Raw genomic sequence first — 12345 nt, forward strand, 5'->3', positions numbered from 1 at the left:
CACCCAACACTGACCCCTACTGGTACAATTTTGTACCATTTGTTCTGATCAGTGGTTTTGTACCTCTAAGGTCCACAGTAAATCACCTCAGGGGTCCATCTCTGTACTCACAGGGTACTTTCCTGATTAAAGTACCTTTTGGGTACAAAAGTTGACCTTTATTTTTTTGTGTGAATAGAGCATCTTTGGGATGTGGTGGAACGGGAGATTGGCATCATGGATGTGCAGCTGACAAATCTGCGGCAACTGTGTGATGCCATCATGTCAATATGGACCAAAATCTCTGAGGAATGCTTCCAGAACCTTGTTAAATCTATGCCACGAAGAATTGAGGCAGTTCTGAAGGCAAAAGGGGGTCCAACCCGTTACTTGCGTGGTGTACCTAATAAAGTGGCTGGTGAGTGTAGAAACCAGTTCAATGGCGGTGATATGATTTAATAACTATAAGCCAAACAAAACAGTCAGATAAGTTAAACTTTATTTAACTCATTCACAATAAAGCTCAACGTTGTTCAAATGTAACACAAAAAACATAAAACAATCACTCAGTTTCAGTTCACTCCTCTTCCACAAATCCATCACATTCTTCATCTTCAGTGTGAATTCAACAGTTCAACAGTTGTGCAGTTCAAGCCCGGATCCCTCTCATGGTTATTTGAGTCCGTCTCGTTACTGTTCTGTGTTCAGGGATGATTCCGGGCTTAGTGAAGCTCGGACGACTCTTGAAACTGATACCTTAGCCCAGACAGATAGAGGGGTAACTCGCCCAGCATTGCCTCTCTGTCTTAGTGAATGTGTGTTTGCCTTCTGTCATCCAATGCTCCCATGCAGTTTAACTCTGAACGACCTGTTGACACCTATATCTGGCTGTAGGAGTTCTTTGGTTAATCCGTCTGGAATGATGACGGGCTCTAAGTGAGTTTGCTTCACTTGGGTTGACAGTACGGGTGAGATGGGCGTTCATGGAGTCGCAGATCATTAGAGGGAGGTCTGTGAAAGAAGCCATCCGGTCTCTTGACGTAAACTTCTCTCAGCCACCCACTCATCTCCTCTCCATCCAGCCCTGTGGGTTAGCCTCGATGATGACGCCAAATGCCCATGGGTAGTAGTTTCTGGCCATTAGCCTGTGGTATGAGACCTACAGTGAAGGAACTGCCCTGTAATGGGCACAGTACTAGTCCTGTTTTCTCAACAGGACAGTTCACAGGAATATCAAGGTGACGGCGACCTCGTCCACATTGGTGATGTGTTTTGGACAGATCTTTTCAGGGAAACTGTTCTTGCAGTAGGAGTAGGAAAATTGACAGCTTTTCTTATAACCCTTTGGCAGATGCTGTGAGATGGTAGTTCTTGTGCGGATGGAGAGATTATTCTGTTTAATAAAACAAAGCACCACGGAGGACCTCCTCAAAAGTCGTTGATCTTCATGTCATGTGCTACAGCTGTTGCCTTGAGTTGAACAGAGAGCGTAGAGGTGCTCTACCTGCTGTTCTCTGTTCAATAACCCACTGTTCAGTTTTGTCCTCTTAACTGTGGCCATCTCGCTTTGTTCCCTCAGAAACCCTGTTTCTTCTTGGTTCCTCCACTTCCCCCATTGATTCATTAATGTTGAATTGTCTGGCAGCTGCTCTTTGTTCATGTTCCACTGTGTGACTGATGGCCTTGAGTTTGAAACCTGCTTCATAAGCATGTCTCTTAACAGGCACCACTCTGGGTCCTTATACACACTGTGTTGAATCGCAATACGTAGTATTCTGACCATGGTGGCCATAAAGTCAGGTTTACAGTTGACCTGCTGAACACAGCGCAAGGGTCCATGCACCAACTGTGATGCAGTTGTGAATTCCGTATTTATTCGGGTATAATACGTAAAATTTAATCCATAACATCATCCATAAAGTTGGGGGGTAGTATTATACTCGGATAAATATTTTTACTTATGTATTTTAACTGAAATGTTGGCAAAATACCTGAGTCCAGAAATGAGACCGCGTCGTAAAAAGCAGTTGAAACGAACTTACCTCTGACACTCCTCCGTGCTTCAGAGCGAGATAGTAACAGATCCAGGCAGGCGACATGATGTGAAAAAAGGGGGAAAAAGTATTCCTGCACCTTTAGTAATGGTAACGAACTAATGACATTAGCGTGTGACCGGGCCGCTCCTCAAACAACAACAAACACATATTCGTCTGTAATGGCTGCCGTCTACCGGTGTTCTGAAAAAGCTTGTATCCCTGAAAAAACATTTCCCCACCAGAGGGGGCGCTCGCGAGTAAGAAGTAATCTGCTTTTCCCCCACAAGATGGCCCAAATCTCATGTGAAGTCTCTGACTTTTGTGTTGGCGCCTCCTGGTGGACTATGTGTAAAATGCCAGAATTCATATGATGCTGCTACAGCTGATATATATTTGTTGTCAAAATACCTTTTAGTACATATTAGGGTTGGGCAATATTGGCAAAAAAATTAATCACGATAAATTGTGGTATTTAGCCAATAACGATAAATTTGACAATTAATCCCCTGGAGTCCCTGGACACCCTTTTGTTCTAGTCATATAACCAATTTAGAAAAGATTTGCTGTTTGTAAAAATCTGTTCCAGCTTGTGTCAAAATCACAGACTTCGGGCTATACATCAAATTTTAAATTGTGTTGATAGATAAATAAATTACAGAACTTTTTTTTAAGATGTTTGTCATATTTGAAGCAGAGAGGAGCACCGAGCGGACTCTGCCTGGTTGCATTAATCATACTAATCATCAAGTGCCAAAAAATAATCGATTAATGTTTTCCTGACGATTAATCGCACACGATACGATTATGCCCAAACCATCCATCCATCCATCCATCCATCCATTTTCTTCCGCCTATCCGGGGTCGGGTCGCGGGGGCAACAGCTTCAGAAGGGAGGCCCAGACCTCCCTCTCCCCAGCCACTTCTTCCAGCTCCTCCGGGGGAACTCCAAGGCGTTCCCAGGCCAGCCGAGAGACATAGTCCCTCCAGCGTGTCCTGGGTCTTCCTCGGGGCCTCCTCCCGGTGGGACGTGCCCGGAATACCTCACCAGGGAGGCGTCCAGGAGGCATCCTTACCAGATGCCCAAGCCACCTCAACTGGCTCCTCTCGACGTGGAGGAGCAGCGGCTCTACTCTGAGTCCCTCCCGGATGACCGAGCTTCTCACCCTATCTCTAAGGGAGAGTCCAGCCACCCTGCGGAGGAAACTCATTTCGGCCGCTTGTATCCGGGACCTCGTTCTTTCGGTCATGACCATAGATGAGGGTAGGAACGTAGATCGACCAGTAAATCGAGAGCTTCGCTTTCTGACTCAGCTCTCTCTTCACCACGACGGACCGGTACAGCGCCCGCTTTACAGCAGACGCTGCGCCAATCCGCCTGTCGATCTCCCGCTCCGTATGCCCAAACCTAGTACATATATTGTTAAAATAAAATGAAGAGTGCAATGATCATTTTACTGATATGTATAAAGACTGCAAAGGCTGAAAAATCTTGCAGTCTGTATGAAATTGGAGGTAGTTTGAGGATTAAATTTTTTATGCTTTTTAAGCTCAAAAAAGGGGGTGAGGTCATATTATACATGAGATCGTATTATACACCAATAAATATGGTAATACATAAGACACACTGTTCACTTTTGAAAAATTAAGATTTTAGTGCATCTTATAGTGCAAAAACTATGTTACATCAGTGTGTGATGACGTTCACACTCTGTTACCACTCTCTTAATAAAAAGATTGACTCTAAACTGAGATAAAGCCGTTGAAATGTTTCGATCTTGTCCAGACAGAAGAAAATAAATGCTTCTTTGGTTTGTGTACAGAGACCTGGACCTCAGAGACTCCTTTCCAAGGTCCAGGTGAATATCAAGGTCATGAGGGAAGTAATGTGTCTGTGTTCTGCAGCTGACAAGGCGTACCGGGACATGAAGGTCCTGAAGATGAGCCAGTCCATCATCGTCTCAGGGGAGTCCGGCGCCGGCAAGACTGAAAACACCAAGTTTGTCCTGAGGTGTGTCCACAGAGGTCCCTGTCCTCTGCCTGATCAGAATGTGTTTTATAAAACAAAAACAGGTTTTTAACTTCGTTGATCAGTCGTCCTGTCACTTTTATTGTTCTAATCTCTGTTTATTTAATCCTGACCGACAAATGAACTTTGTGGTTTTATGGTTCTGGTGTTGATGTAAATGGTTCTGCTTGTTCCAGTAAAGCCCTGTTGGTTCTGGATCCCAGAACAGTTCTGCTGTAACCCTCTCTGCTTTCAGATATCTGACAACATCTTATGGAACAGGACAGGACATAGACGAGCGGATTGTTGAAGGTAAGACCTAAAGACTGGAGTCAGAAGATCCGTCACATTCAGATTTTAACTGACCTGTTTCCTGCAGCTAACCCTCTGCTGGAGGCGTTTGGAAACGCTAAAACTGTCCGCAACAACAACAGCAGTCGCTTCGGAAAGTTTGTGGAGATTCATTTCAATGAAAAGGTGCTTCTGTTTATTTTTTATTAGAATAAAGTTCTGAAGTTCTGACACATATACAGTATATGTTTCTGTATTAAATGATAAATGACCTGAACTCGTACTAAAACATCTCAAGTCCCCACAGACTGCAGCGTGCTTTAAACTGCAAACAGTTCCTGTGTTCAGATTGAATCATTTCAAAATGGTTCAAATATTCTGTTTTAAACAAATTAAAAACTCTAACTGAAAAGGTTTTAGTATTGGTGTTGAATCTTTAACAAACAAACAAACTCTAAAGCATGACTCGTCAGAAACATACAAACTTGCTCCTTCGTTTTATCTTGGTTGGGGTTCTCCAAGGCTGAGTGTTCAGTCCTTTTCTTTCAGCTGAGATACCGGACTCAGAAACTCCTGGTCCATTTGTCCCTCACTGTCTTTGCAGCTTTGTGGACCGGTCACTAACCAGTTCTTAGTCTGACTACATGTCTGGTCCCTGACATTTGTTTCATGATGTTCGGATATGAAAACGTGTATCGTTACTTTTTAAAAAGAAAGTTTTAGATCATTCCAGCTGGTTTAAGGAGAAAATGAAACTTTTTAAACAGATAGTTTTAAATTTTTTCTGTTGGTTACCAGAGTTTGAGTGTTTATAATCACTGGTTCCTGTTTTGTATCAGAATGCTGTGGTGGGAGGCTTCGTGTCCCACTACCTGCTGGAGAAGTCCAGGATCTGCAGACAAAGTCCTGAGGAGAGGAACTACCACATCTTCTACCGGCTATGTGCCGGAGCGCCCGAAGACATCCGACAGAAATTCTACCTGGCTTCTCCGGACATGTTCAGGGTAGGAAGATCCAGACTCTGTTAGTCCCTTTGAGTTCATTCATGTCTCAGGGGACAGTTTTCACTGGGTTTAATGGACATCGTTCATGTTCTGATACCAAAACTTAGACTGAAGTTTCAAAGCAACAACTGAAAAAGTATTAAACAAACAAACATCATCATTTCCTGTGAAAGTTCAGCGTTAATGCTGACTGACTGCTGAATATAAACAAAACTAAAAGCTAAAATGAAGGAGACGTCAGCTAAAGGGAGTATAAAATAAAACGGAGGCAGTTTAATTCCTGCAGCTGACCACCAGGGGGCAGCAGAAGACCACCTGTTCAGAAATGGCTTCAGTCTAACAGCAGCTAAAGGCTTCATACAGCTGTAGAGGCTAAATCTCTCAGAATAAAGATGAGCAGGGTCTCACCAGTCTGTGAAAACCTGTTCTGGTCCAGATGTTTGAGTTAAAAATGTTTGATCTTTTGAAGCTCTTATAAACTCAGAACATCAAACAATGAGAAAATTCAACTTTTATAAGTGAAGTCAAAATGAAGAAGTGCTGTGAAGCTGAAAATAAAAGCAAATACAACATGAAAGAGATGGATTTAATGTAAATAAATCAGGTTTTCTCGATGTTTAAATGAGATTTTAGGAGGAAAAGAGAAACTATCAGACTGTAGAACTCCTGCAGGAAAACAGAAACACAATGACTGACTTGATTTAAAGTGAAGAAATGCTGATCCTTCAACCATCACATCAGCCTGCTGCTGTTCAGACTGAAGCTTTTCTCTCTGGAACCATAAAAAGAAAAGGACCTGAGTATTTCCTGAAGGAAATGCCTTTATTTGTCCTGTTGGAAGCAGGAGACTACAGGAGGCTGCTTTTATCAGAGCTCAGATTAAACCAACATTTTCCAGGAGGAAGAACAAAAAGAATAAAATGTCACATCTGAAAACTGACGGAGCAGAAAATCCTCCCAGCAGCTTCGCCTCTAATGAAACTTTTTATGTCCATCTGTTCGGCCCAAACCCAGGTCGCCCCTAAAAAAACAAAATCTGTCGTCCTCTCCGAGACGACTCCCGGGAGCTCCGCTTGGCCGCCGACATTATTTAATTCCTCTGTGTTCAGACGAGGAGCCAGCTGTCAGACAAACCTATAAAACCAGTCCAGAACCAAGTGGACGGATTCTGTTCACATGCAGATTGAATGATTCAGCTGGAACCTGATCCATAGAAACAGTTTTTCTGTCAATAAAGAACTGAATCCTCTTTTCTGATTATGTTTCAGTACCTGAACAGAGGCTGCACTCGCTTCTTCGCCACCAAAGACACAGATAAACAGATCCTACAGAACCGTAAGAGTCCAGAGGTATGGTACGCTGCTAACAGAACATCTTTTATCTGTGATGGAGGATAAAAGCTAGTTTTATTGGTTAAAAATACTGTTTGAAGACAATGAGATTCAACTGAATTAATACTGGGGCTGGGAAAACACCAGAATAAAACTTGAAGGTTAGCCTGGGTTAGCATAAGGGTTATCCAACTGGGGTTAGCTTTTATGCTAGCTGGGCTTAGCTAGCACCGTAGGTTAGCTGGGGTTAGTTTTTATGCTAGCTGGGCTTAGCTAGCACCGTAGGTTAGCTGGGCTTAGCTAGCANGCACCGTAGGTTAGCTGGGGTTAGTTTTTATGCTAGCTGGGCTTAGCTAGCACCGTAGGTTAGCTGGGCTTAGCTAGCACCGTAGGTTAGCTGGGCTTAGCTAGCACCGTAGGTTAGCTGGGCTTAGCTAACACCGTAGGTTAGCTGGGGTTAGCTTTTATACTAGCTGGGCTTAGCTAGCACCGTAGATTAGCTGGAGTTAGCTTTTATGCTAGCTAGGCTTAGCTGGCATCGTATGTTAGCTGGGTTAGCTTTTATACTAGCTGAGCTTAGCTAGCACCGTAGGTTAGCTGGGGTTAACTTTTATGCTAGCTGGGCTTAGCAAACACCATAGGTTAGCTGGGGTTAGCTTTTATGCTAGCTAGGCTTAGCTAGCACGGTAGGTTAGCTGGGGTTAGTTTTAAAGCTAGCAGACTTTAGCTCTTAGGTTAGCTTGTTTGTTAGCTTAACTGTTCAAACGGTGACAAACATTTCTGCCAACATTTGTTTTTGTGAAACATTTTCTATCAAATGTTGAATAATACTTTCCCCCTCAGGTTACCTCAGTCTCCTCAGGTGTGTGACACAGGTAAACTCAACCTGAGCTGCTTTCTAACAGCTGACTGAGTGTTGCTGCATTGGTTTATTAATGATTGATAGATTATGGTTCAGTTAAGTATTTCCTGTTGATATTAGCAGTTATAACTGGTTTGTGATTTGGCTGGTGCTGGTTCTAAGACCTTTAGAACCAAAGCCTGGCTGATGTAGACCATCAGGTTTCTGCAGGACATGAGCAAACCTCTGGTGTTGGAGTAAATCTGAACCGTCACAGCTTTAAGACTTTATGGACAGAACTTTAAGAAAAGTCAAATATTTCATTTCCACACTGGGCCAGGAAGTATCAGAGAGTCTGACAGAAAAATATTCATGAAGCCGAACCGTTAGGACACTCGACAAGCTGCTGCTGTAACTCACGAAGCCGCGAGATCCAAATAAAAACTGACGAGATTAAAAACATCTTTATTCACACCAGCCTAAGCTGGGACAGAGGCAGACTCTTATTGTGAAGGTCCAGGTCCAAACCTCTTCCTGTTTCCTGCTGACCATGTGTGCTCTGCTGCATGCTGGTGTTTCTGAGTGTTTTATGTGTTGGACCGACAGGATGAACAGAATCACAGAAGGTTTCATGTCTGTGTTCTGGTTCCGCAGCACACCAAGTCGGGCCCGTTGAAGGACCCCCTGCTGGACGACCACGGCGACTTCAACAGGATGTGTGTGGCCATGAAGAAGATCGGCCTGGACGACACCGAGAAGCTGGACCTGTTCAGGGTGGTGGCCGGCGTGCTGCACCTGGGAAACATCGACTTCGAGGAGGCCGGGAGCACCTCAGGTCCAGACTGATCTCAGTGTGCTGGATCAGAACCGTCTTCATCAGACTGGTTCTTGATGATGTTGATAAATTTATTCATTTCGATTAAAAACAAAAACTTCAATACAACAACAAAAAAGAAACAAATCTCATAAAATGAAAGGAAGCAGAAGAAATAAACCTTATAACATCTCCCCCTATTTAACAAAAAAAGAATAACAAAAATAAAAATGTGTACACATTTATACGTGTATACATACACCACATTCATATATATATATATATATACATACATACATACATACATACATACATACATACATACATACATGTACACATGCACATATATAATTTTACACAAAAAAATGAGTAACCCCTCGAATGTCCACTTCATATTTTTTCAACAATTTAACTTTTATCATTTTACCAAATAAATTAATCGAGTCAGCATTTTTATAATCGCTGTCCAAGTTATTCCACAATCTTATTCCTTGAACTGAGGTACATCTATCCTTCAAGTTTGTTTGAATTTTAGGTTTTATAAACAAATCAAATCCTTTCAAATTATAACAACTTTCCCTCTTAACAAAATTAGATTGAATATTCAAAGGCATTTTTATGAGCCCTATACATAATCAACAAAATCTTATAACCAACCAACTCGTAAAATATTAATAATTTAAATTGATGAAATATGTTTGATGGGTGACTATAATGTTTTCTGATAACAATTCTTATAGGTCTGTTTTGCAAAATAAAAATAGAATTAGTAAATGTTTTACATGCCTTACCCCAAATTTTAACACAATAAATCAAATGTGGAACTATTATTGCGTTATATAATATAAACAGTGCTTTATCATTAAATAACTCCTTTACCTTATGTAGTACTGCAATAGATTTTGCTATTTTTGTTCTTAAGTAATTTATTTGAGGTTTCCAGTTCAGGGTTTCATCAATACTAAAACCCAAAAACTTCACCTCACTGACTTTACAGATCTCCACACCATCAACTGTAAATGAAACATCAACCGTTCTTTTTCTGATGGATCAGAACCGTCTTCATCAGGCTGGTTCTGATGGTCAGAACCGTCTTCATCAGGCTGACGCCCTGCGGCGCTCTGTGATTGAATTTATTCGGGATCAGAAATCCTCCATGTGAGGAGCTCTGATTGGTCGTTTCAGAGGCTCTGATTGATGGCTTTAATATTCAGCTTCCATCTTCCTCCTCCTCCTCCTCCTCCTCACTTCACCCTGATGTGACGGATGGTTCTGAGGCCTGGTGCCATGATAGGAGCTGTCCTCATTACTGATGCTTAATTACAACCCAAAGATTCAAACAGGAAACTTTAAGAGAATAAATGTTTCTTCACTTAGTTTCAGACATTATGTAAAGAACTTCCTGGTCCAGGTTTGGTTCTGAGGACTGGTTCCAGTCCAGACAGGAAGTCTGCTCACAGAACGGTTCAGGTACCGACTCACCTGAGCTCTTTGCCCTCCTTGTGGTCTCGCAGGCGGCTGCACCATCCGGAACCAGTCGGGTCAGACCCTGGAGCATTGCGCCGAGCTGCTGGGCCTGGACCAGGACGACCTGAGAGTCAGCCTCACCACCCGGGTCATGCTGACGTCAGCAGGGGGCGCCAAAGGAACGGCCATCAAGTAAGAGAGACACACAAACACAAACACACACACACACCAGAACAGCCCGTTACACTGAGAGGGTCTTCATGAGGTTCTGAAGTGGTTCTGTAGAACTGAAGGTGGTTCTGTAGAACTGAGCAAGAATAAAGGAATGATTCTGCTTTAAAGGGAACAGAAGCATTGGTTCTGTAAAGTCCAGAACTAAAGCAGGTAAAATGTTTTACTTTCCACCACCTGGACCAACTGCTACAGTTCTGGTTCTGGTTCTGGTCCTCTTGAACAGATTAATCAGGAGACTCCAGGATAAACAGTCTCAGCATTCACGCCTGCTCAGAGGTTCTGATCCGGCCCAGATGAGCCAACCCAAACACTGCTGCGGGAGCAGATGGCTGATGTGTTGCTTGTCTTGTTATCACCGTCCAGAGAGACGTTCGGCTGATAACTTCAGCTGACATTAGAAAACAGCCGAAGCCTAACAAGGCTCGGAGCTCGGTTCAGACAGCTGAAGGACTCGCTGTCTTTTCCCACTGTCCATAAACGCAACACATGACAACCAACACAGAACCAAATGGTTTTAAATTCTACAGAAGTTGTGTGTGTGTGTGTGTGGGGGGGGTGGGGTCCTATTAGCCAGTGTCATGCTTTTTCTTTTCTAACAACTCTGTTTCAGTGTAGCTAAAAGCTCATTAATGTGGGAAAATCAGTTTTAATAAATACTGATAAAGGCATAAAAAGAAGCAAGCTGCATAGACTGCATGTAGCCTTTAAAACAACTCTTAATATGACTGAAAATAAAGATTTTCAAGATTTCAAAGAACAGAACTTAAAACAATGTGTATATTTGTGTCAATTTGTCTACAGACAAATGTGCAGAAATGTGAGAAACAATCCTGATTATATTTTGTGAAATGATATATGATCATGATATATCGTGATATATTGTGATGTATGATACAGCGGGGTGCGAATGTTTGGGTAGCCTTGTTAATTTTCCTGATTTACCTTTATAAATCATTGATTGTTTGGATAAAAAAATCAGTTAAATATATCATATTGGGTACAAACACTATGATGTTTCAGAAATGAAATGAAGTTGATATGATTTACAGAAAATGTGCAATAATTGGTTAAACAAAATTAGACAAGTGCATAAATTTGGGCACCAAAAAAAAAACCCTTAACTCAATATTTAGTAGATCCTCCTTTGGTAGAAGTAACAGCCTCTAAATGTTTCCTATAGATTCTAATGACAGTCTTGATTGTGGCTGAAGGTATTTTAGACCATTTTTCTTTACATTTACATTTCACTTCTAGCAACCCAACCAATTCCTGTTTTGTTATATTTGATAAATATGTCCAAGTTTAATAATGTGAGAGAAATCCACAATTTTCTGTTCATTCAGTCAGTGTTTAATACTGCTGGCACAATAAATTTTATAAAATATAATACTGTACTTTTTTAAATTTAGTGTGTAAAACATTAGCCCCTCATGTCATAGAAAGACCCTTGATTCAAGTGAAATGTCAGATTTTTTTGGAAAATGAGTACTTATCAATTAATGGTTAGTTGATCGATAAGTTCAATCAACTTTAGATTAATCCAATAATTGATAACTTGCGTCCATAATCATGACATATCTTGATTGTGATATGTCATGATATATTGTGATATATCATGACATATCGTGATATATATTGGGTCATGATATATTGGGATATATCATGACCCTGTGTGGTGATGTGTATCAGATTACGACACAGCCCTGGTCTATGGGTTATGGGATTTGATGACCTCCTGATGGAGCAGTAATGACACTGAAGGGTAACGATGTAACTGCTTAAATCAGTGACAGCGTTAATAATGACAAAGTGTTGTTGTTCAGCTGAGGTTACTCTGACCTCAGTTTAAGATCTGATGATTTATTTATCAGCAGAAAACTGGCAGTAATTTACTCTGCAGCCTGTTTTTCTGTTTGCTCCTCTGAAAAAGAGGTAAATCCTGTTTCCAGCTGCTCTCATTAACGCTGACCTTTACGCTGCGTCTGCAGACCAATCACACGATCAGGGTAGAAAACAACCTCCTTCACTTTTATTAATGGTCCTCAATGAAAGACTGATTTCATCCAGAGGAATTTGGAGACATCTGTTCATGGTCTTCAAATGGTTCTTGTCTGTCCAGGACCTGGAGTTATTTTATGAATAAAGAAAACTTTCTATCTATAAGCACCATGCACAGGTGTTTCTTAGACAGAATTTACTGTTCAACATGACGTCAAGCATAAATATTGAACATAAAACATATTACTGTGAAGCAGACAACTTTAGTTAATGGCCTATTGGAGTTGACGTTTCAAATCGGCGTAAACAGCCCAGAGACTGTGTATGTGTGTGTGTGTGTGTGTG

At 41.6% G+C, this 12345-nt stretch overlaps 1 protein-coding gene across 2 annotated transcripts in view; it reads left to right on the plus strand.

Annotated features, from left to right (window-relative positions):
* LOC106535135 (unconventional myosin-VI) overlaps positions 1 to 12345 on the plus strand; it is a gene marked incomplete at its 3' end in the record, with an annotated part of 35372 nt that overhangs the window by 7112 nt on the left and 15915 nt on the right. For both annotated transcript variants that reach the window (XM_014032052.1, XM_014032053.1), the window contains 7 exon segments: positions 3918 to 4023; positions 4277 to 4332; positions 4400 to 4497; positions 5151 to 5315; positions 6584 to 6664; positions 8142 to 8322; positions 9816 to 9960. In XM_014032052.1, coding sequence (XP_013887506.1) covers positions 3918 to 4023; positions 4277 to 4332; positions 4400 to 4497; positions 5151 to 5315; positions 6584 to 6664; positions 8142 to 8322; positions 9816 to 9960 — 832 coding nt within the window.

Source organism: Austrofundulus limnaeus, unplaced genomic scaffold (genome assembly GCF_001266775.1).
Source record: "Austrofundulus limnaeus strain Quisiro unplaced genomic scaffold, Austrofundulus_limnaeus-1.0 Scaffold1369, whole genome shotgun sequence".
Classification (NCBI taxonomy): domain Eukaryota; kingdom Metazoa; phylum Chordata; class Actinopteri; order Cyprinodontiformes; family Rivulidae; genus Austrofundulus; species Austrofundulus limnaeus.